Below are 27235 nucleotides of genomic sequence, written 5' to 3' on the forward strand. Positions count from 1 at the left end.
CAAGCCTAAGAAGAGACCATATCAAACAATCGAAAACTCCACTTCAGGGGCCAGGATGTAGCCAGACCACTCACTGTCCATTTTTCCAAGAACAGCACTGTTCTTGCCTGTAATGCCACAAGGCATTGATTTTCTATATGTACAACAGTTAACATGAAGATTATCATCTTTAAAATCCACCTAAATAAATATAACTCAATATAAAACCTGGACTTTTTAAAACAAGAAGTAGACATGAGGTACACACAGTACAACAGTAGAGCAGCTGCCTTGAATGGAGAAATATTCAGCTTATATAGATTTAAACTTTTACACTTTTCATGTAATGAGCAACCAGAGAATACAGGGAATAAAACCTTCAAAGTAACAAATCACACGTACTTTTCTCAAAAGAATCACTGACAAAATAACAAAGCCAAAAACTCACCTGGGTATTGGGGTCATAATAAGTTCCTGCCAAGGGGTCATAATAGTAGCCAGTAGCAGAATCATATATGTAGCAGTCAGATGAAGCTAGAGGGAATAAAACCAGAGCCAGTGTTAGTGTCCAATGAAGTCCTTGCTGGGGACTCATCAAGAACAATCTAAGAACGAGGCTGGCCAACCCAAAACGGTACAGAACCTGTAGATGGTGCTGAGACAGAACCCCTAGTCAACTGCATCTCTTGCCAACTTTGTGACCATAAAGATTTCAATTAATGAGTAGTCAAGCCAAAAAGAACAATAGAAATAAGACAAAGGTCACTCACACTGTTGTCCTTGTCGATTTGCATCTGAAGACCAGTCTGAATTTCGGCCACCTCCCCGCCTATCTCGGAAATATTTTTTACCCTATCACAGAAAGACAAGTTAAAATTATGGAACTTCTGATAGCCATTTACCTTAACAATCACCCACTAGAGAAAATTTAAGATCACTCTTTCAGTCACTTGAGGATTTTAATAGAGCACCCCCCAACTGCTGAAGCCTACCTGATAGTAGTGCATGTGGTCAGAATGGTCCCCAGAATCATTTCTGCAACAAACAATACAACATGTCTTGAGCCTGCTACCAAAAGCCACTTGAGGAGTGCCCAACCCTACAGATTTGCTGAGAAACTCTTTTCCCCCTTTTGTATGGAAAGGAACCAACCCAGACAGTAAGCAAATCTGGTGATAGAGACTCCCAAGGGAAGGGGCAGTGGGACTCCTACAAAGCTATTGGCTGGAGCAAAACAGCAATTGAGTTGAGGGTGCCAGAGCAAGATCTGCCTGATCCCTGTAAGCCTGCCTCTCTGATGCAGCCATTTCCCAGTTACCACTCCTGGGTCAAGATGAATGAAGGAGTAAAGAAGAATAGGATTTCCCAGCACTATGGAGGTATGAACAAAGTCAAGACAGCATTTTCTTAGGTTTCCAAGGGGCAAGGATATATTGCGATTTTTTTCCTGCACATCCAAGACTGTACCATCACCTGGGACCCAAAGATACCAGAGAATCAAGAGGGAAAAAACCAAAGTACCTAGTACTGCTATTTAAAGGGAAAAACAAAAACCTAGAGTCAGAACAAGGCAAGCTTCAGAAAAAGAAAACATACGCACGTACCTGAAGCAACTCATACTGGGAAAGCACCACGTTTTACTATCTGTCTCTCCAGCCAGGAATAAGAGTTTCCTCCCAAAAACCTGAGTGGGGGTAGCACCCCTCTGCTTTACCTTCGTTTTCCAGTGGCCAGGTTTACAGCTACCATCTTCCCATCAATGCTAAATGGTGGATCAAGGTTCTGCAAGATCTTCACTACACGAAGAGCTTCCTGGGGAACCAAAGACTCATTTGAACCCAAAGAGAGAAAAGGACATGTCCCTTGAAAGAAAACTGAACATGGATTTTCCTTCTCAAAAGAAAAATTTCTAAACATTATGTTCTGGTCATAACCTTAATACTAAGAGCACACTGGCAAAAACAGGCAACTCTTAATGAAGGGTTGATCAGAATAATGGTCAGAGTAGACATCAGTTCTTGGTATAAATTTCAGAAATTCAAATCCTCTTCTTCTAGTCTGCAACTGTCACTGCATCAGATACAGTTTACAAAGTCTCTTGTGATTTCTGAGCGTGAAATCTAAGAAATATCAATGATTTTCATTGCTATCCTCACATTACTTCCATAGAAAAGGGCCCCACAACTAAAAATTCAAGCCATAAGAAATCTATTAAAGCAACACTTTGAGGAAAAAGAGGAAATGTTCTGTTTCCATCAAACATAAAACTGTCTGTGGCCAGGCAAAATGATTTTAAGAAATCAGAAAATTCACTAAAATCTTGAAAAGGTTTAGTCCTCAGATTTTCCACAAGTGACTAAGCTGTCACTTTATTTTAACTGGAAACTGTAAATGCCACAAGACAAAAATGGATCTAGAAAACCACTCAGAGTTCCAACTTTCAAGGGCAGTCATTTCACCTGAATGAACCCCAAGAAAAGAGTAAGAGGGGTTATGGTACCAAGTAGCAAACGAGAATTCCAAGGTTAAAGTCCTTCAAACCTTCTGGAGGTTTCTATAGCCAGCCATCCCTAGGCTGTTCTGAGGTGGTAGGAGGTGAGGGATCCGGGGGTGGTGGTGGTGGTGACGGATAACGACGACTCACCGCATGGGAGTCAAGGTCAATAAAGCCATAGGTGTGGCCCATGGGGCCTGTTCTGTTCTTGATGATACGGACGTTAGCAGTAGTAAGGCGGACGTAGGGCTCCAGCACTTCCACTATCACCTCAGGTGGAGTGGAACGATAGATGCGTTTTAGCATGATTGCTGAACAAACCAAGCACAAACGGGAGAGGAGAAAGGAAAGAGAGAGAAAGATTTACATTTTTGAAGTCCTCAGAGCCTGAGTGTGTGTGTGCGTGTGTGTGTGTGTGTGTATATATATGTATATATATATATATTTTACTGTAGATGACTGCAGATGTTACCCTGCTCTACAAAGGCTGGTTCTATAACAAAATGCTAGTCAAATACTTCATATTTTTCTTCACCAATACTTAGAAATCTAAAGTTATACTTTGCTGCATCTGAATAGCAACTTGCTATTTGGAGGATACAGATTACTTCAGTGAGGCCGGGAAAAGCAAGAGCCTCTTCAATCAGGCTGAGCAGTTTTACTAGGGTGTAAGAAGCTGCTGGTCCAGAGCCACAACACAAGCAATCTGTTTCAACCACGGTGGTCACGGTCTGGTACATGCCCCAACAAACCACTTACTTTTGCTTTCCCCATCCTGGCGTGTCTCCCCAGACCATGGCTCCTTCTCTCGGTCTCTTCGGAAGGTGAGCCCTTCCCTCCGCGAAGGAGGGAGATACCTTTCTGCTTCTCTCTTTTGATGTCCCAAGCGTGGTTCTTGTCCTTCTTCCCGCTTCTTGGGTTCAGATTCCTTATCAGCTGACCTTGGTTGGCTGGGTTGTTTTTCTGACGGTACTGGTATGGATGTTTTCTGAGGCTGAGGGTAGGTTATTAATTCTTGCTTGGCCTCTGTCACTAGAGGAACAGAACAGAAAGAGAATCTCCAACAGGTTTTATCCCCTCAAACACTGTGATTCCTCCTTACCTGCTCCCAAATACTCATACTGGAATGCTTTTATTTTGTTTTGTTTGGCTGCACCACGTGGCATGTGAGATCTTAGTTCCCCGACGAGGGACTGAACCTGGGCCACAGCAGTGAAAGCACCAAGTCCTAACCACTGGACCACCAGGGAATTCCCTGGAATAGTTTTAAAAGTCAAAGAAATACCTACAAAAAGTCCTCTGCCAGACTTTAAGCATGGCTAATAAGACAGCATATAAAACAGTTAACAGAAGAAACTACCCAGTATTTAAAAAATTTAATCTTACGAGTTTTCTATCACTTCCCCAACATTTAAATCCTTCATGAGACCCTGAACTTTACTATTATAACCAATGATAGAACAGATCTGGGGACAAAATTACCAAAGATATGGCCCTTGCTAGAAGTTTGCTAGAAACGCTTATCTCAGACGTGTATGGCTAGGGGCCTTGCTTCTTCCAGTGTTACGGTACTAAGATAGCTGCTCAAATTCTGTAAGACCAGACACCCTATTCTCCGGCAAAGCTAAGAAGAGACCTACCTGCACACAGCTCATTTATATGCAAATAATTATAATGGGCAAATGTCCTTCAAAATATAAATGATTCATTTCAAATCTCTAAAGCAGGATAATTTGTCCAGTTAATTGGAGGTATTTCTGCAATTAATTCATTCTTAGAGGAAGTCATGAGGCTCAAAGAGACATTCTATGGGAGCAGTGTAGAGATTACTTAACAGCAGTGACAGGCGACCAATGAATACTTGCTATGTATGTTTCCATGTTAAAGGTGTTTCAGCCATCTTAGTGGTATGGTGCTCAAAGGTTTTTATAAACCATCTGTTCATTTGTTAGAGTAGACTGAGAAAGAAGTCTTTCTTGAGGGAAAAAGTACAATTTTGCCTAATTGACGTAATACAACAAGCTAAAAATCTCCAACCTGTCCATGGGGAAGTTATTTACTCACCTTCCCACATGCTGGTTTGGTCTCTAGAGCATGTAGAGCCTTCCCCAAAGATTTTCAGAACACCTGCTTCACAGCCCTCACTAGAGAGTAGAATCTCCACTATAGGCCAAAAGCCCAGCTAAGGAATTCTTTGTAGGCATGCTAAGTTCTAACCTTGGAACAAACAGATCTTTCAGAAGACTAACATGATCCCAGCACTGAACTGTATTTTATGGTCATGCACTAGCTTTCCTTACAGAATAATATCAGAAAGAGGCACATAACAGTCATTGTTATAGGACTATTGTTACGGATGCCTTTGACAAACTCTTCAAGGTTGTTTACCTACAGGTTCTCTGGAGAAATTAACTTTAAAACCAAGTTACTGAGAAGCTGTTAGGTTTATTACTCTATAAAAATAGCATAAACCCTCAATCCTGATTATTGTCTCTTGTTTATATTTTTACTGTTACTTTAACAAATGTTTTTGTGTTGAAGATCCTCAAATGTTTAGAACGTAAATGAGAAAATAATAACAATAGCAAATTATTCCCAATAACTTCAAGCTTTACAGATCATTTTGTATTTAGGGATGATCACTCTTTGAAGCCAAGGAAAGCATGAAATTTGTTTTGCTCAGTGCACAAAATAAAAACTACCACCTCCATCTCTACCACCACTCACCTTCCCTTGGGCACTTGCAGAATGAACATGAAGATCGGTGTCCACCAGTGCTGGCCTTACACTACAAGGGAAAGGAAAAGAATTCAAATTGACCCCCCAAAATTTTTTTTAAAATCTTACTTATATCCAACACAGCAACAACTGCCGAAAAATGAAAGAAATAAGCCATATCCCAGATCACCTTAAAACCTAATCAGTCTGATGTCTTCCACTCATCAGAGCTGACATAGACTCTGATGAGCTGCTGTTTGAGAGCTGCCTCTAACAGGGTATATGGACCTTGGAGCAGCCCCAAATGCTTTTGCTCTGGACAAGGATTTCTACAGGAAGTAAAGTTGACTAAGAAAACTGGACTATTAAGTGGTTTATAGGATATACTGCCCTAGAGCTGTTACCACTCAGTCTGCATCCAAAATTTGATCCTGAACTGGTTATGACAACCCTATTCAGGCTTGGCTGGAACTGAGAAGAATCCAGTCATCAATTCCTTTCTCAAACACTGATTTTAAAAAGGGCACGGAAGGAGGAGGAAGATCCATAAGTAGTGTCTCTGGCAGCTATTCTGAGGATGTTAAAAGGAAAAGTTACATTCACTACCCTAGAACAAGGGAAGAGACACTTTGCATTGTGAATGTAGTTCTTCTTATCTGAACCTATGAACAAAAAGGCAAGTCTATCATTGCCCAGCCCCAAACACAGCCCCAAACCTGAACTTTTGCCACTGAGCTCAGAGTGTTAGAAGGGCAGAGTTGACTGGTAAGAAACCAAAAGAGCAGGAACCATGAAAAGGATTCTGTATGAGTAGGGCCTTGTAGGTTGAGTAAAAGATTACCAAATGGAGGAGGAGAGAATAGTAATAAAAGCAGCAGCAGCTAATGATTAAACAGCACACAGCATGTACTGGGCTTACTTTACTTTACATGTGGTCATTTACTGATCCAGACAACTATTATCTCCCCAATTTGTAGATAATGAAACTGAGACCTGGAGAGGTTAAGTCACTTGAGCAAGGTGATTAAAGTCAATTACTTTATTATTCCCTTCTCTGTAAGCAGAACATACACACAGCCCTGCCCACTGTCAAGTGACTGTGGTGCCTCCCTGTAGGGTGAGTGACTTCACTGTCAGCCTTGCCACATGTCTTGCTTTGGTCAATGGAGCATGAGTGAACGTGATCTACACAGGTCTCGCAGAAGCTTTAAGAGCCAATGCTTGTGTAGATGAGCATCCTGTTCTTTCCCTTGGCCAGGAGTCCCGATGCGGGACTAACTCCTTCCACCTGGGTCCCAGACTGAGTGGCCCTGAAGCCGAACTGCAGCAACTGCCCACAGCCCCTGGACATGTAATGTGAGTGAAGAATATGTTTGTCAATGTAAGTCACGAGGATTTGAGGGCTATTTGTTATTACAGTTGGCCCTCCATATCCACAGGTTCCACATCTGCAGATTAACCAACTACAGATCAAATATATTTGGGGAAAAAAAATTCCAGAAAGTCCCAAAAAACAAAACTTGAATTTGCCACATGCAGGCAGCTATTTACATAGCATTTACATTGTATTATCTGCTATAAGTAATCTAGAGATGATTTAAAGTACATGAGAGGATGTGCCTAGGTTATGTGCAAATACTACATCATTTTATACAAGAGACTTGAGCATCTGTGGATTTTGATATCAGCAGGGGGTCTTGGAATTAATCCCCCACAGATACCACTGGATGACTGTACAGCAGAGCTGTAAGTGGGGGAATCAGGATCCTAACCTGAGTAGGTATAATTTAAATACCATAAAATTCATCAGTTTTAAGTGTCCAATTCAATGATTTCTAGCATATCTATAATACAATCATCACCATAATCTAACTTTAGAACATATTCTTATCCCAAAAAGAAACCTGGTGGAGTCATCTCCCATTCTCACCCCCAGTCCTATAGAATTAATCTTTTGCGTCTGGCATAGTTTTTTCCCAGTTCATTCATGTTGTAGCACCTATCAATACTTCATTCCTTTTTACTGCTAAATAGCATTCCATTTTATGGCTATACCACATTTTGTTTATCCATTCATCAGTTGATGGGCATTTGGGTTGTTTCTACTTTTTGGTTATTATGAGTAATACTGCTATGAATTTTTTAAAAAGTCAGTGCATTTCACATCAGGCCAAAGATCACATATGCAGGGTTGGCACCTCAACTCTTCCAGAAAAGCACAGAAATTATAAAGTACCTCTGAAACAGCTCAACAAGTGGCCTGCCATTTTAGGGAACAATTTAACCAAGCTATTTTGTTCTTTCAAGCAATAGCCTTGGCAACAGCTATATAATTCTGATGTCAGATATTAACATTTTTTTCTGCTGGTTAACAGAAAATAGAGTTCAAAACTTTCCCTTTAATGCTAGCTCCCTCCGTCTCTGATTATAAAATAAACAATACATGTGCATTATAGCTAATAATGGAAAGTTTAAGAGACAGGGGAAAATCACTCATAATTCTAAGATGTAGAGGCAATCACTATTAAAATGCAAAATGTTCTCAAAATTCTAATGGCCTTTTTTGCAGAAATGGAAAAGCAGATCCTCAAATGTATATGAAATTGCAAGGGACCCTGAGCAGCCAAAACAATTTTGAAAAAGAAGAACAAAATCAAAGGACTCACACTTCCCAACTGCAAAACTTACTAAAGAGTTACAGTAACCAAAACAGTGTGGTGGGCTTCCCTGGTGGCACAGTGGTTAAGAATCTGCCTGCCAATGCGGGGGATGCAGGTTCGAGCCCTGGTCTGGGAAGATCCCACATGCCGTGGAGCAGCTGAGCCCGTGTGCCACAACTACTGAGCTCTCACGATCCACAACTACTGAGCCCTCATGAGCCACAACTACTGAGCCCACATGCTGCAACTGCTGAGGCCTGTGTGCCTAGAGCCTGTGTGCCGCAACAGGTGAAGCCACCGCACCACAGCGAAGAGTGCCCCTGCTCGCCGCAACTGGAGAGGGCCCATGCACAGCAACGAAGACCCAACGCAGCCAAAAAAACAAAAACAAAAACGAAAACCAGTGTGGTACTGGCATAAGGATAAAAATATAGATCAACAGAATAAAACTGAGAGTCTACAGAAATAAACCTATACATCTATGGTCAAATGATTTCCAACAAGAGTACCAAAACCATTCAACAGGGAAATAATAGTTAATAGTTAATTCAACAAATGGTGCTGGGAAAACTGAATATCCACATTCCAAAGAATGAAACTGGACCCTTACTTCATACCCGGAACAAAAATTAACTCAAAATAGACTAAAGATCTAAATATAAAAGCCAAAACTATAAATTTCTTAGAAGAAAACATATGGATAAGTCTTCAAGACCTTGGCTTTGGCAATGGTTTCATGACACCAAAGGACAAGCAATAAAAGGAAAAAAAATAGGGGCTTCCCTGGTGGCGCAATGGTTAAGAATCCACCTGCCAATGCAGGAGACACACGTTTGAGCCCTGGTCCAGGAAGATCCCACATGCCGTGGAGCACCTAAGCCCGTGCACCACAACTACTGAGCCTGCGCTCTAGAGCCCGCGAGACACAACTACTGAAGCCCGCGCTCTGTAACAAGAGAAGCCACCGCAATGAGAAGTCCGCGCACCCCAATGAAGAGCAGCCCCCGCTCACTGCAACTAGAGAAAGCCCGTGCACAGCAACGAAGACCCAACACAGCCCAAAATAAATAAATATATAAATAAATTTTTTAAAAAAGAAAAAAAATAGATGAATTGGGCTTTATCAAAATTAAAACCCTGTGTATCAAAGGACACTATCAAGCAAGTTAAAGACAACACACAGAATGGGAGAAAATATTTGCAAATCACATATCTGATAAGGGATAAACATCTAGAATATATAAAGAACTCTTACAACTTTTTCTTTCTTTTTTTTTTTTTTGGCCACACCGCACAGCTTGTGGGATCTTAGTTCCCCAACCAAGGATTGCCACTGCAGTCAAAGCACCAAGTCCTAACCACTGGACCACCAGGGAATTCCCAAGAACTCTTACAACTTAACAAGAAGACAGAGGGGAGGGATGTATTGGAAGATTGGGATTGACATACACACACTACTATATGTAAAACAGATTAACTAATAAGGACCTACACTGTATATAGCACAGGGAACTCTACTCAATACTCTGTAATGGCCTCTATGGGAAAAGAATCTAAAAAAGAGTGGATATAAATATAACTGATTCACTTTCCTGTACACCTGAAACTAACACAACACTGTAAATCAACTATACTCCAAAAAAAAAAGACAACCTAATCAAAAATGGACTTGAATGAACGTTTTTCCAAAGAAGATATACTAGTGGCTACAAACACAAGAAAAGATGCTCAACATTATTAGGGGAATGCAAATCATCCTCATACTATTTCACACCCGCTGGTGGTTGTGGAACAGTTTGATGGCTACTATCAAAAAAAAAAAAAAAAAAAAGGAATATAACAAATGTTGGCAAGGATGTGGAGAAATTGGAACCCTCAGACAATGTTGGAGGGAATGTAAAATGGTGCAGCTGCTGTCTGTGGAAAACAGTTTATTGGTTCCTCAAAGAGTTAAAAAATGAAAAGTACCATATGACCCAACAATTCTACTCCTGGGCAGTTCCAAAAGAACTGAAAACAGGTTTTCAAACAAAAACTTGCACATGAATATTCATAGCAGTCTTATTCTCAATAGCCAAGAAGTAGAAACAACTCAAATGTCCATCAACTGATGAACAGATAAACAAGATGTGGTATATCCATATAATATTATTCAGCCATAAAAATAAATGAAGTACTGATACACACTATAACATGGATGAACCTTGAAAACATGCTAAGTGAAAGAAGGCAGACACAAAAGGTCACATAATATACGGTTCTACTTACATGAAATGTTCAGAATAGGCACATTCATAGAGATAAAAAACAGAATATTAATAGTGGTTTCCAGAAACTGAGGGAAAGGGAAATGGCGAGAGACTGTTTCATACATATGGGGTTTCCTTTTAGGGTGATGAAAAAGTTCTAGAATTAGGTAGTGTTGATGATTGCACTTCATTGTGAATGTATTTAAGGCTACTGAATTATATGCTTTAAAATGGTTAAAATGGTAAATTTAATGTTATGTGTATTTCATCACCTTTTAAAAAATAGTTAAATGTTTTCCTAAATTGACAGCTTAAGGTACTACATCCATGAACTATGAATACTTTGGTCAATGACAATCACAGCTATCCAAACTGTATTCCAAAATGTAAAGCTAAAGCTTTTACTTAATTTTATCAAGTTCTACAACACTTTTAATGAATCTTGGTTCAGAAACTTTATATAGATTTTTCAAACTTATTTTTGAAACTAAATAGTAGCAATGAAAAATGACAAAATATATTTTCATGCTCATTTGCAATCAAACTGGACTTCTAAAAAGAGTATAAAAATAAAAAAATAAAAAAATTTTAAAAATAAAAAGAGTATAGCCCAAAATCTTTATATATGCCATTCAAGAACAATATGAAGTTGAACAGAGGAAAAATACCATGGTACCTAAAGTTCTATATCCTTGGAAACCCCTGAATATCCAAAAAAAAATGTGTACCTCTCACAGAACCAGCCTCTTTATATACATCATTCCAAACACTAATAAATCCTCTTTACCCCAGGAAGGGTAACTTGGGAGAAGTTATAAGTCAAAGGACTGTTTTTCTTTCAGTTCGTAACCAACAGAAAGCATGGCATATGTCCTTGGGAAAAGGTCTCCAACGACAGGCCCAGAACCCTCTATGGCCACAGGCAGTAGCTGGGAAGCAGAAATTATAGATGATCTTGCCCTGACCTCCAGTTCATCTGAAGTGAACCAAGGAAGAAGAGCTTTGCCCTTGGCAATGCATACTATACCAGGCAGCATTCCTGTAGACATGGAGGAGCTGTGATGCTGGATCATTACTTCTAAGGAGAGGAATTCTTGGCACTTACCCGTTTGCAGTACCAAAAATCCAGGCTTGGTACATACTCAAGGGTGACCTCTTTGTCATGGATCGTTAGAGTTCCCTGTAAAGACAAAGACAGAAGCCATCAACATCAACCTTTGGAGAAACAAAGAGACAGGAAAGCACAGAGAGCCTTTCCAGTCCCTAAGTTGAAACATTTTACAAAGAGTGGGCTTATTCATCGGCAAAAAGAAATGGCTGTTATAAGCCACAGACTTGGGACAGTGTGGCAGAGCAAGCTTAAGCTTAGGGAAAGGGAATGGGAGAAGGTGAAATCAGTCTTCAGCCTTGGCTCCTGTGGGTTGGGGTGCTGTCTTTGGGCAGGTTAGGTCCAGTCTACTCCTCCAGAGGTCATGTAGTCCCAGCACGTCCCCCACCTGGCTAGGGAGCTAGCACACTGTCAAGAAGCAAACTTTTTCTTTCTGAAGCACAGAGGCACAGGAGCCCTCTCAAATATCTTCTTTTCCATGGCTAACTCAAATCCCCTTGGTGAGGTAGTAAGGGCTCTTAACTTTGGTGCCTGAAAACTTTTTTTGCAATACTGCTGCATGGCAAAAGCACCAAAAGAAAGAGGTACAACACCGAAGACAGGAAGAAAAGAGGAATGTGAAAGCTTCACGGCAGGTCACATCCTGAGAGCAGGAAACTGAATGGCTGGTGGTGGCAGCAGTGGTGGTGGTGGCGGTGGTGGCAGCAGCATCACTGTGGCTTGGAGCCTTCAGAGTGAGCTGGCCATGAGAACTGAGGAGCAACCATTGGCAAATAAGCACTTTGGGAAAGCCTGGCACCAGAACAGGTGGGAAAAGGGGTTCAACAAGCCTGCAGTTACAGAGCTCCTTTGCCTCTGCATTTTGGACAAGACACGAATTCTTTCACATCAAGAAAAAAATAAATTTTGTTTAATAAACACTGGACAGCAGATATGTGTTAGAGCAGAGGAAAAAAAAATCTCTGCCTACTGACAAGGGACCCTCACCCACACTTGCAAGTGAACTAACCGAGGATGCGACTCTGGAACTAGCCCCTGCGCTGTGTTCATTCTCCGCCCTCTAGGGTCCTCTGTGTCTCCTCAGACAGGGCTCTGAGTTATACAAGGCATTTCTTTGCAATTGGACCTCAGTTTCTTGCTTGAATCCATACATCTGTCAAATAATGCTTTACCTCTCTGCTTTTCACACCAAAAGAGTCAAGAGAAATACATAGAATAAAATTATTGTCTTGTGAAAACAAAACAAAACAAAAAAAAACCTGCCCACCTACCTAAGTCCTAGAATTTGGTCTCTGAGAAACTGTTTCATGGTTTGTTCTCAAGGCTAGAGGACAATGATAATAAAAATTTGCTAACATTTTTTAAGTGCTTACTCAGAGCCAGAAACTGTTAAGCATGTTATCTCATTTAACCCCTAAATGATCCCATGATCATTATATCCATTTTACAGATGACGAAACATGCTCAGAGAGGCAAGGTTACCCAGCTGGTGAAAGGGAGAGGCAGATTCACTTCTGGGGCTGTAGATAAGGGACTGCCTGCTGCATTTGGCAACTCCTGCTCACTCTTAGGGATAGGTAATCTGCTCTAGGAGCCAATCCAGGAAAGAGAAAAAGCTCTGCAGACAGGGAGGGTCAGGGGATTATCACTCTGCCAAGCTCTACCTATACAGGAGGTTGGTCAAGATGATACCCTTCCACCCAGAGGCAGTATATCATGTCATTTAAGAATATGGACTCTGGGTCAGGTTCCCTAAACTTGCATCCTGCCTCCACTCCATGACCTTCAGCAAGGTCCTTAACTTCTCTGAGCTTCAGTTTCCTCATTTGTAAAGTAGGAATAACAGTACCTACTTCATAAGGTGGTTATGAAGATTAAGTAAATTAATACATGTCAGGTGCTTAGCATGGGATATAGTTAGGGCTCAATACCTGTATTTCGAGCCCTAAGTGCTAGAAAAGGACTAGTCACTCATTCATCAGATTAGTTACTCACTTCATCTTACTTGCTTGTCAGGTGATAATACTTCACACCCCATTTCAATCTACTGAAAGACTAAGCTTTCATAAGGGAATGGTCACTGCATGTCAGAACCTGTATCTTTAGGACAGCACTTAGCATAAGTTTTCAAATGCTGGGCCAAATCTGATCAACCAGGCTAAATCTTGCTGGTCTTTTATTATCAGTACCAAACTCAGTACTTGGTACAGAAAAGGAGCTTAATAAGCAGTTATGGAATGAAAAAAAGACTGAATGGATCCAACTATCCCTGGAAGACTGGAGTGCTTTAGCACACAGTGGCCCTAGAGGAAGGTACTGCTGTCATGTACACCTGTACACCCAGTCCATAAAACATGTGGGTTGCCATTTGAACAGTGAACAGTGCCATCAGAACAAGGCACCACTGTGAATTGCAGTCAATTGCAAATTCTGATTGCACCACTTGGAGGCATCAGTAGACTCAGGAATTCCTAAGGCAAGGAGCACGTTATACTTATCAGATAACAAATATGATGTTCCAGAAGCCGTTGATGACTTTCTGTCGAGGCTAGGGAACTCGCCCTGCTAGGAGTACTCACAGCATATCAACTTGAGAAGATTACCTTCAATTCATCTGTTACAAAGGCATGCATGATTTTTTTTTTTTGGCAGCACCATGAGGCTTTCAGGATCCTAGTTCCCGGACCAGGGATTGAACCCATACCCCCTGCAACAGAAGTGCAGAGTCCTAACCACTGATTTCTTATTCCTCAGAGCCCCCTACAACTAAGGCAGCCCTTTCTTTTCAATCTGTACATGGTTAGACATGAGGCTACCAGACACCACTGCTAAAGAATACAAAATGGTTGTTAAACCCATCACTATTGAAGAACAGAGCCAACTGATTTTTTATAAATTTATTTATTTATTTATTTATTTATGGCCGCATGGGGTGTTCTCATTGCGGTGGCCTCTCTTGTTGTGGAGCACGGGCTCTAGGCACGCGGGTTTCAGTAGCTGTGGCTCGAAGGCTCTAGAGAGCAGGCGCAGTAGTTGTGGCGCACAGGCTTAGCTGCTCTGCGGCATGTGGGATCCTCCCAGACCAGGGCTCAAACCCATGTCTCCTGCATTGGCAGGAGGATTCTTAACCACTGTGCCACCAGGGAAGCCCAGGAGCCAACTGTTTTAATAAGAATAAACAGACACGGGACTTCCCTGGTGGTCCAATGGTTAAGAATCTGCCTTCCACAGGTTTGATCCCTGGTGGGGAACTAAAATCCGACTGCCTCGGGGCAACTAAGCCCACACCCCGCAACTACTGAGCCCATGCACCACAACTAGAAAGAAGCCCACGCTCCGCAATGAGGAGCCTGTGTGCTTCAGTGGAGAATCCCATGTACTGCAACTAAGACCCGATGCAGCTCAAGACAAATCAATACATAAATATGTTTTTTAAAAAATTCTAAGAAAAAAAGAATAAACAGACACAAAAAACTCAAATGAGAACAATCAGGTTGATTTATGATTTGATTCCCCAGGTGTTATCATACAGAGGCTGCCCAGATGTACCAAGCACAGGCGTGACTTATATTGTACTCCTCCCCATTCCTGCCAGGTCTTTTGTTCAGATTTCATAGAGTAAAGATATGCCAGTGTCTCCTAGGGAAACAACCTGTGGGGAGTTGGATTAATAAGTGGGTAGGATGATTTTGTCACTTTCTGGTTGACCACTTTTAATTGTCTATTACCTACTACCTTCACACACTAGAATTTTTATTCATCATTTGAATTATTGGGTTATTTATTAAGCCACTTGAAGCAAAGGTACCATGAAGACAAGTCTGATTAACCACATCTGGCTTCTAAAGATGTATCACCATATATTTGAAGGTAAAACCAAAGACACCCCCTTTCTCAGTCGTGTTAGATTAGGCGTAAATTAGATTAAAACCTGCTAGAATCCTCCCAAGCCCAAAGCTCTCACTTGACAAAGTCACATATATGCGTCCCTAAGTATATTTCAAAGGGTCTTAACGTGAAGAAGCTGCAAGCAGCGAGAGATAATCACACTCCTGAACAGCAAAGCAAGTCCTTACTCTCCACCTCAGGGACACTAGAGAGTAGCATATTCTGGGTCTGAGGGGTGCTAAATTCAACATTCACATTTCCATTTCCCTTTTCATCTGCTGCTCTTGGAGACTTCGTAACTCCATTTTGTGACTGTTAACCTGTGAAAAGGACTTGGGTCAGAGAATTGAGACTCTATCGTAACTTCCAGCTGGTTTATAACCAAGCCCAAGGATTCTTAAGGTACTGGGGAGGTACAAGAGAAAATGGAAAGGAAAGAATGTTTCTGGCCAGCAGCTCTGCATCTTTTCTGAAGATCTCCCACAAGCAGAGTCACAGTTATACTCTGTATTGAGAATATGATTGCTGTGTGACATAAAAGATCACCCCAGGGCTTCCCTGGTGGCACAGTAGTTGAGAGTCCGCCTGCCGATGCAGGGGACACGGGTTCGTGCCCTGGTCCGGGAAGATCCCCCACATGCCGCGGAGCGGCTGGGCCCGTGAGCCATGGCCGCTGAGCCTGCATGTCCGGAGCCTGTGCTCCACAACGGGAGAGGCCACAACAGTGAAAGGCCCGCGTACAGGAAAAAAAAAAAAAAGATCACCCCATTCAAGTATGGAGACAGACAGGATCAAAGGCAGGGGGAAAGTATGTGAGCCTTGTGAATACAACTCACACTGAAAAATGAGCAAGCCCTCTTTGCAGATTTGTGCTTCTTCCAAATACAGGATGGGAGAATCAAGTAACTGGTGGTTGAGAACTGGTACTGTCTATCAGAGATAGTAATCTTTATTCACAAAGCAATTACAGTTTATAAAGGCATTCTTCACAAATGTCATCTTGATAAATCCTCACAATAGGACATATATAATACCTATTTCCACATGGGAAAGTATGGCTGAGATACATGAGCACCCTGCCCAAGATTATAGAGCTAGTTAGCAACTTATACGGGACTGAATGTCAGGTTTTCTTTTCACCATGTTGCTTTTCTTTGTTTTTAAACTTCCAGGGTGTCAGCCAACTCATAATACTTGCCACACCAAAGAGGTGGCTTCTCTACTGAAGCCCGCGTGCCGCAACTAGTGAGCCCACATGCTGCAACTACACGTGCGCCTAGAGTCCATGCTACACAAGAGAAGCCACCGCAATGAGAAGCCTGCGCACCACAATGAAGAGTAGGTCCCGCTCGCCACAACCTAGAGAAAGTCTGCGTGCAGCAACAAAGACCCAATTCAGCCAAAAAAAAAAAAAAGAGGTGGTTTCTGATGAAAAGGTGCACAAGGTAAGTCTAAAGAAATTTACAGGCAATGGCCCCACAGGGAGTTTTTAGAGAGACTGCCATAAAGACTCTTTCTTGATAGCATTGCCAGTCTTCCAAATGGCCTGCTCAAGGTGCTCTTTATGTTCTTAAAGCACCTGCAATTACTTTAGGTGCTGTGTCTAAGACAAAGAGGGCTGCTAGTAAGTACACTACTAGGAATTTCAACACCAACAACAATCAAATAGACCTGCTGAAAGAGTAAAGCAAGAGGAACACAATAACAGGTTTAAAACAGACGTATCTCTTGGTAACTGTGGGAGACTGGTTCCAGGACCCCCACGGATACCAAAATCCAAGGATGCTGAAGTCTCATCTAAAATGGTGTAGTAGGGTTTCCCTGGTGGCGCAGTGGTTAAGAATCCACCTGCCAATGCAGGAGACAGGGGTTCAAGACCTGGTCCGGGAAGATCCCACATGCCGCAGAGCAACTAAGCCCGTGAGCCACAACTACTGAGCTTGCGCTCTAGAGCCCGCGAACCACAACTACTGAAGCCCCTGCGCCTAGAGCCCATTCTCCACAACGAGAAGCCACAGCAATAAGCCCGTGCACCACAAGAAGAGTAGCCCCCGCTCACTGCAACTAGAGAAAAGCCCGTGTGCAGCAATGAAGACCCAATGTAGCCAAAAATAAATAAATAAAATAAATTTATATAAAAAATAAAATAAAATGGTGTAGTATAGCTGGCCTTCTGTATCTGCAGACGCAGAACCTGTGCATATGGAGGGCTGATCATATGTCATTCCCCTCAGTATAAAAGGGTAGTTTTGGGCTTCCCTGGTGGCGCAGTGGTTGAGAGTCTGCCTGCCAATGCAGGGGACATGGGTTCGTGCCCCGGTCTGGGAAGATCCCACATGCCGTGGAGTGGCTGGGCCCGTGAGCCATGGCCGCTGAGCCTGCGCGTCCGGAGCCTGTGCTCCGCAACAGGAGAGGCCACAACAGTGAGAGGCCCGCTTACCGGGGAAAAAAAAAAAGGGTAGTTTTTATAGAACTCTTTTGCAAAGCAGCTAGGCTCATTCCTTCTAGTACGAGGATATGTTACAGTTCAAACATCTTGTAAAACTCAGTATCCCCAAAGGCCAAAACCAGAAAGAGACAGAAAGAGAAAAGGAAAGGAAGGAAGGAGGGAAGTAGAGGCCAAAAATCCTGAAGGAAGTACACAGAATGCTCTGTGACACCTCTAGCTTGGTCCACTGACTGCCATGTACCCTGTGCTTAGAATGGCCTTTCACCCAACAGAAGCTGAGTTGCCCTCTGAGCAACCAGGAGGTGAGGCCCTGATGGAAACTCCACCAGAAACAGAATAGCACTTGAGGGTCCAATTAATACTGAGGAGCAAAAATAGAACTACCATATGACTCAGCAATCCCACTACTGGGCATATACCCTTAGAAAACCACAATTCAACAAGAGTCATGTACCACAATGTTCACTGCAGCTCTATTTACAATAGCCAGGACATGGAAGCAACCTAAGTGTCCACTGACAGATGAATGGATAAAGAAGATGTGACACATATATACAATGGAATAATACTCAGCCATAAAAAGAAATGAAATTGAGTTATTTGTAGGGAGGTGGATGGACCTAGAGTCTGTCATACAGAGTGAAGTAAGTCAGAAAGAGAAAAACAAATACTGTATGCTAACATGTATATATGGAACCAAAAAGAAAAAAATTGGTTATGAAGAACCTAGGGGCAGGACAGGAATAAAGACACAGATGTAGAGAATGGACGTGAGGACATGGGGGGGGAAGGGTAAGCTGGGACGAAGTGAGAGAGTGGCATGGACATATATACACTACCAAATGTAAAATAGCTAGTGGGAAGCTGCCGCATAGCACAGGGAGATCAGCTCGCTGCTCTGTGACCACCTAGAGGGGTGGGGTAGGGAGGGTGGGAGGGAGATGCAAGAGGGAGGAGATACGAGGATATATGTATATGTATAGCTGATTCACATGTAAAGCAATTATACTCCAATAAAGATGTTTAAAAAAAAAAAAGATTAAGGAGCAAGGAGACACTGCCCTCTGGGTGGCTACTTATCTTGATATCTTTTCTCCTCCAGACAAAAGCACAACAAACATGTTTTCTAAAATACTCCTTGATAACACTGTTTACTGCCTGACCAGCTTATCTGTCATTTCCCAAGAGGACACAACCCACCTCTTGCTAAAACTAAAACCTTATTTGTGCTCTTTGAAGCAGTATGGCTGACCTGTGTTTCACTGGGCTCTACTCACCAGGCTCAGAGTTGGAAGTAAGGTCTCTGTTCCAGAAACACAACACAGGCGCTGACGACACAGGCATCTGGTGCTGAGAATACATTCCACCCACTCCACCAGCATTCCCTGCCATTCTTTTGTGTATTTTAAAGTAAGATCCCAGAAAATGCCTCTATCATTGTGAAAGAAAATCAGTGATCTGCAGTCTTGGAGATGATTTCATTAACTTAGGTCCTGGAAGACTTAGTATGGATAGACTCATCTACCAGGGGATCTATGAGAGACTTCTATTCTAAGAGTCATTTGAGTCAAAAACAAAGAGGCAAAATATAAACAAACAAATAAATAAATAATCAAAACAGCCAAAAGTCTTTTCGTTCCTTGTGAGAAGATGAGGTCCTGTTACAGAGACTGAGACTGCCAGGCAGATGGGGCACTCAGCAAATTCCTTCACCACAAACATCTTACCATAAAGAAACAATTTACAAGCTCCAGTTAACAGTGCTTAGAATAATCAAACAACTGTGAACCACTAAAATGCAAATATTTTTGAAACTTTCCGTTTGTTATAATTTTGTATGTTTTAGAACAATGTTTCAGCCAATGTTTATTTTATAAAGACCTCAGTTTAGTTACGATTTCCCTGATTATTCAATTATTTATTTCCAAATAAAGATATCATCTAGTTCTTAGTGGAAGTAGAAAATTAGGTTTGAACATATCTTACTGATATCCTCAGAATTCCTTTCAGAATTCAGGTTTCTATAACCTCCATTTTATTCTTTCATATTCTAAGATGAGTATTGTTCTAGATCCCCTGGCTCTTTCTTCTGGGAAAAGTGGACCCTAAATTCAACATATACTCATGCTTCATTGTCTAGGTCTCTAAACTGAGTCACTGTAGGGGAAGAAAAAGGAAGTTGCTAAAATCAATGTGGAAAATATACAGCTTATTATTTTGCTTTGTTTGCTGAATAATGTTCAAACCATTTCTCTCTCATTTCTTTTTCTTACAGAGCTGACGACTGGAGGTAGCAGGAGCAGCCAAGAGAGCAGATGAGGCCCACAAGTCCTAAGACACTGCACAGGCCACACTGCTGAGCCTACCACAAAGGCTGCACAATATTCCCCAGGCATCCCCCAAAGAACCAGCAGCTCTTCTTCTGGCCTCACCATTGAAAAGAGATTATTTCTCCTGGCTCTTTATCTACTACCTCCCACCCAAGAATCTTAGCTCTCTTGAAGGTGGTCTCTATTAGCCTCTCTGGCTTCAGTGTCCTGGGCTCAGACACTTCAGAGAACCCTGCTAACATACTTTCTGCAGAAACAGGGCCTTGAAAAGATGAATAAAATACAAAGCTGCCAGACTTCTGAACACTCACTGTTCAACTGCCATTTTAGCTGAAGTAACCATCCACCATTCTTTATTTCTTAGTCAAAAAGCTATAGACCCAATGCCACTCTGACAGAAGCTACAAGACTAACAATGGAAGTTTCAAGTCAGAAAAGGGCCACTGGAACAAGTTGGATCCCTAACTCTTTTAATTAATTAATTAATTAATTTTTGGCTGTGTTGGGTCTTCATTGCTGCGCCCGGGCTTTCTCTAGTTGCGGTGAGCAGGGGCTACTCTTTTTTTTTTTTTTTTCTTTTGTGCTACATGGGCCTCTCACTGCTGTGGCCTCTCCCGCCCAGTGGCCATGGCTCACGCGGTATGTGGGACCTTCCTGGACCGGGGGACGAACCCGTGTCCCCTGCATCAGCAGGTGGACTCTCAACCACTGCACCACCAGGGAAGCCCAGGGGCTACTCTTCGTTGCGGTGCGTGGGCTTCTCATTGCGGTGGCTTCTCCTGTTGCAGAGCACGGGCTCTAGGTGCACGGGCTTCAGTAGTTGTGGCACATGGGCTTAGCTGCTCCGCGGCATGTGGGATATTCCCAGACCAGGGTTTGAAGCCGTGTCCCCTGCATTGGCAGGTGGATTCTTAACCACTGCGCCACCAGGGAAGTCCTCCTAACTCTTAGATCTACTCATTCTCACATGCAAATAACAGAATTATCAAACTTCAGCCCCTAATAAAAGCAAGGGATGGCTTTTCACATGGAAGATGTGCCCACATTAAATTAGTCCATACTGAGGAAGCAACATCTGCTGAGCTGTAATATCATGGCTGCCATTGCAACAGATATGTATAGAGAATGAGGGAATGATCTCTGCACAGGGCAGAAATCTCTGGTAATCCAGGAGTTTGGGAGAAGACAAAGCCAGCGGGTCTCTAACACTATCCCAGCTAGAGGTACTATCAAGTGCTACAAAGGCACAGCCTCTGGCCATGAAGAAACCCTCCTGGTCAGACCTGTATGCCTTGGAGATATAACAGAGACTTAACCCTTGGATGCCTTGAAACACTCTCAAGACCTAAGATACACCATCCAGTGTATTAAAAGGCATCCCTTATATTTGTTTGAAGACCACCAAAATAACCAAGATAAGTGATCATATAATCGAACATTTCTCCTCTTTATAAGAAAAACTGGGGAAAAAAACACATTAAAAAGGGGAGAGTTGGGCTTCCCTGGTGGCGCAGTGGTTGAGAGTCCGCCTGCCGATGCAGGGGACACAAGTTCGTGCCCCGGTCCGGGAAGATCCCACATGCCACGGAGCGGCTGGGCCCGTGAGCCACGGCCGCTGAGCCTGCGCGTCCGGAGCCTGTGCTCCGCAACGGGAGAGGCCACAACAGTGAGAGGCCCGCGTACCGCAAAACAAAACAAAAAAACAAACAAAAGGGGAGAGCCTTGAGCAGTGTCAGGAAGCATCCTGAGGTTTCTAGCACACGGAATAGCAGGCACGTCTAGATTTTTTAGGAAAGTTCCAACTTCATGTTTTGTCCTATCAAAAGGCTATGTGGGGCTTCCCTGGTGGCGCAGTGGTTGAGAGTCCGCCTGCCAATGCAGGGGACACGGGTTCGTGCCCCGGTCCAGGAAGATCCCCCACATGTCGTGGAGCGGCTGGGCCCGTGAGCCACGGCCGCTGAGCCTGCGTGTCTGGAGCCTGTGCTCCGCAACAGGAGAGGACACAACAGTGAGAGGCCCACATACAGCAAAAAAAAAAAAAAGGCTATGTGTCAGGCAATGCAAACCAATTTGACGTTAAGATGGTTAACGTTACAACACAGCTGGCTCCTCTCCAAAAGATTTCAGTTCAATACACTAAGATTATTTCTTCTTGTGGAAAGACTTCTAGAGTTTTATCGATTAAAAAATGCCTTTACCCTTTCCCTACCGCCTCCTCATCCCCCAAAATCAGTAGCCAGAACAGGCTATGTATTCATTATTCAAGAACAACTATTTTCTCACAGCAGACTAGGCATGGGGGGGTTCAGTGGTGAACAAAACCTAGCAATGCTCTCATGAAGATTATTTTTTAAAGCACTAGGACAACAAACAAGTACAGTTTTAAATAAATAAACAGCACATATCTCTATCTGAAATTCTTATCAGGAGAAATACAGAATGGAAAGTGTTCTTTAATATTGTCAGAAGTGAAGAGGGACAAAAGGAGAGTGAGAAAGTTTATGCTAAGAGGTCAACTGTGTGACACAGTTCACCAGGTATAAAGTGCACTGTGAGCAGCACATACAATGGACAAAGCTGGATGTGATCCAGAGAGGAGAAAAGGATAAACCACACTTAAGAAAAGTGAGAGAGGCTGGCTTCCCTGGTGGCGTAGTGGTCAGGAGTCTGCCTGCCAATGCAGGAGAAACGGGTTCAAGCCCTGGTCTGGGAAGATCCCACATGCCGCAGAGCAACTAAGCCTGTGTGCCACAACTACTGAGCCTGAACTCTAGAGTCTGTGAGCCACAACTACTGAAGCCCGCGCACCTAGAGCCCGTGCTCTGCAACAAGAGAAGCCACCACAATGAGAAGTCCGTGCACTGCAACGAAGAGTAGCCCCCGCTCGCTGCAACTAGAGAAAGCCCGCAAGCAGCAATGAAGACCCAACACAGCCAAAAATAAAATTTTAAAATTTATATTTAAAAAAAAGTGAGAGAGGGACTTCCCTGGTGGTCCAGTGGTAAAGAATCCGCCTTCCAACACAGGGGACGTGGGTTAGATCCCTGGTCAGGGAACTAAGATCCCACATGCTGCGGGGCAACTAGGCCCGCACGCCACAACTACTGAGCTCATGCGCGTCAACAAGAGAACCTGCGTGCCACAAACTACAGAGCCCACATTGCTCTGGAGCCCACGCACCCTGGAGCTTCTGCGCCACAACTAGAGAAGAGAAAACCCGCATGTCACAGCTAGAAAGAAGCCCGCGCGCTGCAACAAAAGATCCCACATGCCTCAACTAAGACCCGACACAGCCAAAAATAAATAATACATAAATCTTAAAAAAAAAAGAAAGAAAGAAAGGAGAGTAAGGGAGCCAGAAATAAATAAGATCAAGATATATTCTTTTTCTTGCTAAGATGGGCCTGGCAGAAATGCTAGTGCCTTCAGGAATGGGGCATTCTACTTCTGCCCTCTATAAATCTTACAGTTTACATATAATAAGTTGTAGAATAACTCATACAGAAAAACTACATCCAAAGCTGCCTAGGTAAAATATGGTCTTTATCATACTATAACTTCTCTAGCTTCTGAATCTATTGATCTTTTACTCAAATTTTAGACACTGACATCAACACTGGTCTATTTCACATCATAAGCTTTATTTCTTTTTTTTTTTCTTTTTTTTTTATTAGTTTCTGCTTTATAACAAAGTGAATCAGTCATACATATACATCTGTTCCCACATACATCATAAGCTTTAGCTACTAGTCGTAAGTCTATGTGACATTTTAAAAAATACAAAAACAGAAGCATACATTTTAATTTTATTTATATAGTTTATTATTGTTTAGTATATTTATTATTATTATCAGGATAACTAAAGTTTGAAGAAATAAGTTCCATAACCTAAAAGAATTTGGAATCTGGTTCTTAGCCTGGAAGATTAAGAGACTACAAGTAGTCTCCCAATGCCTATTTGCTTCCTTTTTCTTGGAAGCAAACCCTTGATTTTTAACTGGGTACATGGCTGCCTGAAATAAAGAAGTTTTCCAGCCCTCCCTGCAGTTAAGTGAAGCCATAAATTCTAATATACTGGACATAAGCAGAAATAGTACTTGCAAAGTTCAGGAACTATTCTTAAAGGGAGAACCATGTCCATTTTCATCCCTTCTTTTCCACTGGTCGGCAAGTCAAAGTGATGGCTGACACTCAAGCAGCCACCTTGGACAAGCAGGTAGAAGTCACAGGCTGAGGATGATAGGGTTACACAACTAAAAGAGCCTGGGTCCCTGATGATCATACCACCATAAGAAAACCTGGATGGCTTAGACTTCATTTATGGTAAAGAGAAATAAATCACCTCATTTTAAGCCACTGTTACTTCTAGCGTTTTGTCACTCACCAAATCTAATCCTAACTGATATAGATGCTTTTGGAAATTATTGGTGATAGGCAGAGGTAGGTATTTTGCCATAAAGACTATGAAATAAAAAGAAAGCTGTAAATTAGTTAAATAGTGAAACGAAAGATACAAAAAATGACAGTGAAAAAACTGCATGTTTATTCTGCCAGGCACCAATCCTGTATCTCTATCAGTTACCTAAAGGTCCTGCTGTCACTTCACACTCAACAACCATTTTGTCCCTCCCTTCCAAACGCCTTCCTTTTCCAAATGTTTTCTGTTCAAGGTACTACCGTTCCGTTCTTTTGACCTCTGAGTGGCCTCTGAGTCTGCCCTCCCTCTTGCCCCTCTGTCCAATATCCAGTGCTACCAAACCTCAGAGAGTCTTCTTTCAAACCTGACTTCTTCATTACATACCTGCTCCCAGCCCCTAGTGGAAGCCACTGTCTCCTCACATCTCAATTTCTGCTCCAGATTCTAAAAGACCTTTTCCTCTTCAGTTTCACCCCTCTAGTCAAGTCTATATACTACCACAAGAAGAGTTTCCCTATAGTGTCATTTTGACTTTGTTACATTCTTGTGGTTACCTCATGTTTAAAGACTAAATGTAAGGCCCTTGACAACCTATCTTGCACTTTCCAAGCTATTCCTTTCACTACTTCCTGGAGTATGAGGACAAGAATCAAACAGAAACTTGGAAATTAGAACAAACAAGACGTGGCAACCTCTGTTAGAACAGAAATAGTATATTACTATCTGCTATCAAAGATAATAAGGTAGAAGCCTAATAGAAGTACCAGAATCTGGCAAGTCAAGAGGCTACTCAGGTTGGGAGGACAAGAGACTTCTACATTACGCAGAAACTAAAAAGATCACTAAAGGCTTATGAAGAAGCAATAGAGAGTCAGAAACTACTTTTAAGTTGTATTAATATCCAGAAACAAATATTTCTTTAGCACACCATGTGTTGCCAGTTATAGGTCTAAACCATTTAGGCAGGGAAGGAAATAAAAGTGAAAAAAAGAAACAGTCCCTGCCCTCTTGGATCTTTAAATCCAGAGACGTCTATTTCTGGTAACAACTGCTTTACTGTACATAGATCTTTGTTAGTCATGACCTGGGCACTTTGTCTGGTTTAGCTATTTACTCCTTTATTCCGTATTTCTCAGGGTTCCAGTGCTATCTTGAAACTACCTAAGCAAACACCTGACAACACAGAGTCCTGTTCCTCCCAAGCACTCAAAAGAGCCTCAAGGGCTTCCCTGGTGGCGCAGTGGTTGAGAGTCTGCCTGCCAATGCAGGGGACACGGATGATCCCACATGCCGCAGAGTGGCTGGGCCCATCAGCCATGGCTGCTGAGCCTACGCGTTCGGAGCCTGTGCTCCACAACGGGAGAGGCCACAACAGTGAGTGGCCCGCGTACAGCAAAAAAAAAAGAGCCACAAGAAGCATTTTCCTAGGCAAGGTGCTCAAACTAATGTTCTCTGATCTTAAAGAGGTCCAGCTGAGCTTAGAAACCAGATAGGAACAAACACAAACATTTTTCTGAGCTGGCACTCCTCCAGTTTATAGGGAACCAAACATATCCTGCATTGCTCTGGATTCACAGTGCACAAGAATTACATCGAAGAAGAAGAAAGAAAAAGACCTTTATATCTTTAAAATACCTCAGGAGGGGCTTCCCTGGTGGTGCAGTGGTTGGGAATCCGTTTGCCAATGCAGGGGACAAGGGTTTGGGCCCTGGTCCGGGAAGATCCCACATGCCGTGGAGCAACTAAGCCCGTGAGCCACAACAACTGAGCCTGCACTCTGGAGCCCGGGAGCCACAACTACTGAGCCTACGTGCCACAACTACTGAAGCTCGTGTGCCTAGAGCACATGCTCTGCAACAAGAGAAGCCACTGCAATGAGAAGACTGTGCACTGCAATGAAGAGTAGCCCAGACCGTGCAGCTATGAAGACCCAGCACAGCCAAAAATAAATAAATAAAATAAATAGATTAAAAAAAAAAAAACCTCAGGAATTAGACAACCTGAGCATTATCAGATGCATAGGCAGAAATAATAAATGTGCCATTTAACAGTTGACTATGAGAAGGAGAACCTATAAGGAATGGAAAGAAGAAAACTAGCTGTTCAACCATCAACTGCAAATCCTGGATATGCTCAAAACGCAAATAACAAAGGCTGATCTATGTCCAGGGCAACAAGTGCACTGAGGCATCTGGCTGAAAATAACAAAACAAAACAACATGAAACAAGACAAAAAACCCAACAACAACAACAAAACAATCCACAGTCCAAGGGAGAATACAAAATGGCAGCATGAATGCCCAAAGGCATCCAAAACAGAACTGAAACCTGGCCATTGGAACTGTGAGTATTCCACGTTTTCAATAACACACCACTCCAATATGGGGCCTAATCCATTTGGAGAAAGCTCTTGAAAAAAATACCTGAAAACTTTAGCATTTCCACTCCTAGACATACATCCAAGAGAACTGAAAATGTATGTTTACACAAAAATTTGTACATGAATATTCATAGTAGCATTATTCATAATAGCCCAAAGTGGAAACAACGCAAATGTCTATCAACTTACTAACGGATAAAGAAAATGTGTTACAACCATACAATGGAATATTCAATTATAAAAAGAAATGAAGTACTAATTCTTACTACAACATGAATGAACTTTGAAAGCTTTATGCTAACTGAAAGAAGTCAGTCACAAAAAAGTGTATGATCCCAGTTATATGAAACATCTCAAACAGGCAAATCTATAGAGACAGAAGGTAGATTAGGGGACTTCCCTGGCAGTCCAGTGTTTAAGACTCCATGATTCCACTTCAGGGGGCGTGGGTACGATCCCTGGTCTGGGAACTAAGATCCCGCATGCCATGCACAGCACGGCCGAAAAAAGAAAAAAAGAAAGTAGATTAGTGGACGTTAGAAGCACGAAACGGGGGAAGGTGA

At 42.4% G+C, this 27235-nt stretch overlaps 1 protein-coding gene across 1 annotated transcript in view; it reads right to left on the reverse strand.

Annotated features, from left to right (window-relative positions):
• Positions 1–27235, reverse strand: part of RBM6 (RNA binding motif protein 6) — an 88186-nt gene that overhangs the window by 10427 nt on the left and 50524 nt on the right. The window contains exons 7-14 of the mRNA XM_079713477.1: positions 11206–11280; positions 5201–5261; positions 3233–3505; positions 2624–2784; positions 1694–1791; positions 972–1014; positions 750–831; positions 428–513 (exon numbers count right to left, since the gene is read on the reverse strand). Of these exons, the coding sequence (XP_079569603.1) occupies positions 428–513; positions 750–831; positions 972–1014; positions 1694–1791; positions 2624–2784; positions 3233–3505; positions 5201–5261; positions 11206–11280 (879 nt within the window). The remainder of the gene's footprint in view (positions 1–427; positions 514–749; positions 832–971; positions 1015–1693; positions 1792–2623; positions 2785–3232; positions 3506–5200; positions 5262–11205; positions 11281–27235) is intronic.

Source organism: Hyperoodon ampullatus, assembly GCF_949752795.1.
Source record: "Hyperoodon ampullatus genome assembly, chromosome: 10".
Classification (NCBI taxonomy): domain Eukaryota; kingdom Metazoa; phylum Chordata; class Mammalia; order Artiodactyla; family Ziphiidae; genus Hyperoodon; species Hyperoodon ampullatus.